The sequence below is a fragment of the Eimeria mitis genome, genomic scaffold (genome assembly GCF_000499745.2).
Source record: "Eimeria mitis Houghton genomic scaffold, Emh_scaff1502, whole genome shotgun sequence".
NCBI classification, from domain to species: domain Eukaryota; phylum Apicomplexa; class Conoidasida; order Eucoccidiorida; family Eimeriidae; genus Eimeria; species Eimeria mitis.
The window spans coordinates 1,684-2,891 of record NW_013569527.1 but is presented as its reverse complement, the minus strand read 5'-3'; the positions used below and the strand labels follow the sequence as shown (position 1 = coordinate 2,891).

Below are 1,208 nucleotides of genomic sequence, written 5' to 3'. Positions count from 1 at the left end.
GCAGGAGGCAGCAGCAGCAAACGACGCGGCCCGTCATGTGCAGCGAACCTGTTGCAGCAGCAGCAGCAGCAGCAGCAGCAACAGCAGCAGAAGCAGCAGCAGAAGCAGCAGCAGCAGCAGCAGCAGCAGCAATTTGGTGTATTCGTTTGTGTGCATGTATGTTTGTGTGTTTCTGCTGCTTTTTGGTTTTTTTTTTTTTGTTTTTTTCTCTGCCCGTCCGTCTGCTATTTCTTTCCTTTTCTCTCTTCTTTTGAAGCTGCTGCTGCTGCTGCTGCTGCTGCTGCTGCTGCTGCTGCTGCTGCTGCTTGGTGTTTACCTCGCCAGGGCCTTCACAGCTAGCCGCCTCAGGGGCTGCGCCCTACCAGCAGCAAATTGAATCAGCAGCGGCACGATGCCTTTCATACACAACACACCCTAAACCCTAAACCCTAAACCCTAAACCCTAAACCCTAAACCCTAGACTAAGCAACGCAGCCTCAAACCCTAAACCCTAAAAAGTAAATGGATAAAACAAACCCTACAAACGAAGGCATGTGACCTCGATACTCAAGACTCAGCTCGGACCTGCACCTTACCATAAACCCTAAACCCTAAACCCTAAACCCTAAACCCTAAACCCTAAACGTTGAACCCCCAGTCTAGGCGGCGTAGAGGGTAGAGCGTAAACCCTCGATGCTAAACCCTCGACTCTAAACCCTAAACCCTAAACCCTAAACCCTAAACCCTAGAGATTACCGGCTTTGTATGCTGCAACACACTNCTAAACCCTAAACCCTAAACCCTAAACCCTAAACCCTAGAGATTACCGGCTTTGTATGCTGCAACACACTGCTCCGCCTCCTTAAAGAAGGAGTCTAGAGCGACGAGAGCTTCGGCCTGCACGCATCTGCTGCTGCCTTGCAGCTGCTGCAGCAGCGCAGCAACACCACCGTAGCCGCGGTGGAGTGTACAGGCAGGTGCGGGGGTGGGGTTGCCCATAACCACCCCGAGCCGTGGCTGAGTTGAATGCAGCATTGCAACAACCACAAACCCTAAACCCTAAACCCTAAACCCTAAACCCTTAAAGCAGCCAAAAACAAATGCAGGATCGACAGAAGCCTCACAATCGAGGGTTTAGGGTTTATTAGGGTTTATTAGGGTTTATTAGGGTTTATAAGGAGTATACACATGCAAATGATAAAAAGAACATGGAAACCCCAAAAAACAAA

General features: G+C 50.0%; 1 protein-coding gene across 1 annotated transcript in view; it reads right to left on the bottom strand.

The window, feature by feature from the left end:
* Positions 1-978, bottom strand: part of EMH_0038320 (uncharacterized protein) — a gene marked incomplete at both ends in the record, with an annotated part of 2,184 nt that extends 1,206 nt beyond the window's left edge. Inside the window, 2 exons of the mRNA XM_013495281.1 lie at positions 317-395; positions 807-978. Of these exons, the coding sequence (XP_013350735.1) occupies positions 317-395; positions 807-978 (251 nt within the window). The remainder of the gene's footprint in view (positions 1-316; positions 396-806) is intronic.
* Positions 979-1,208: the final 230 nt, after the last annotated feature.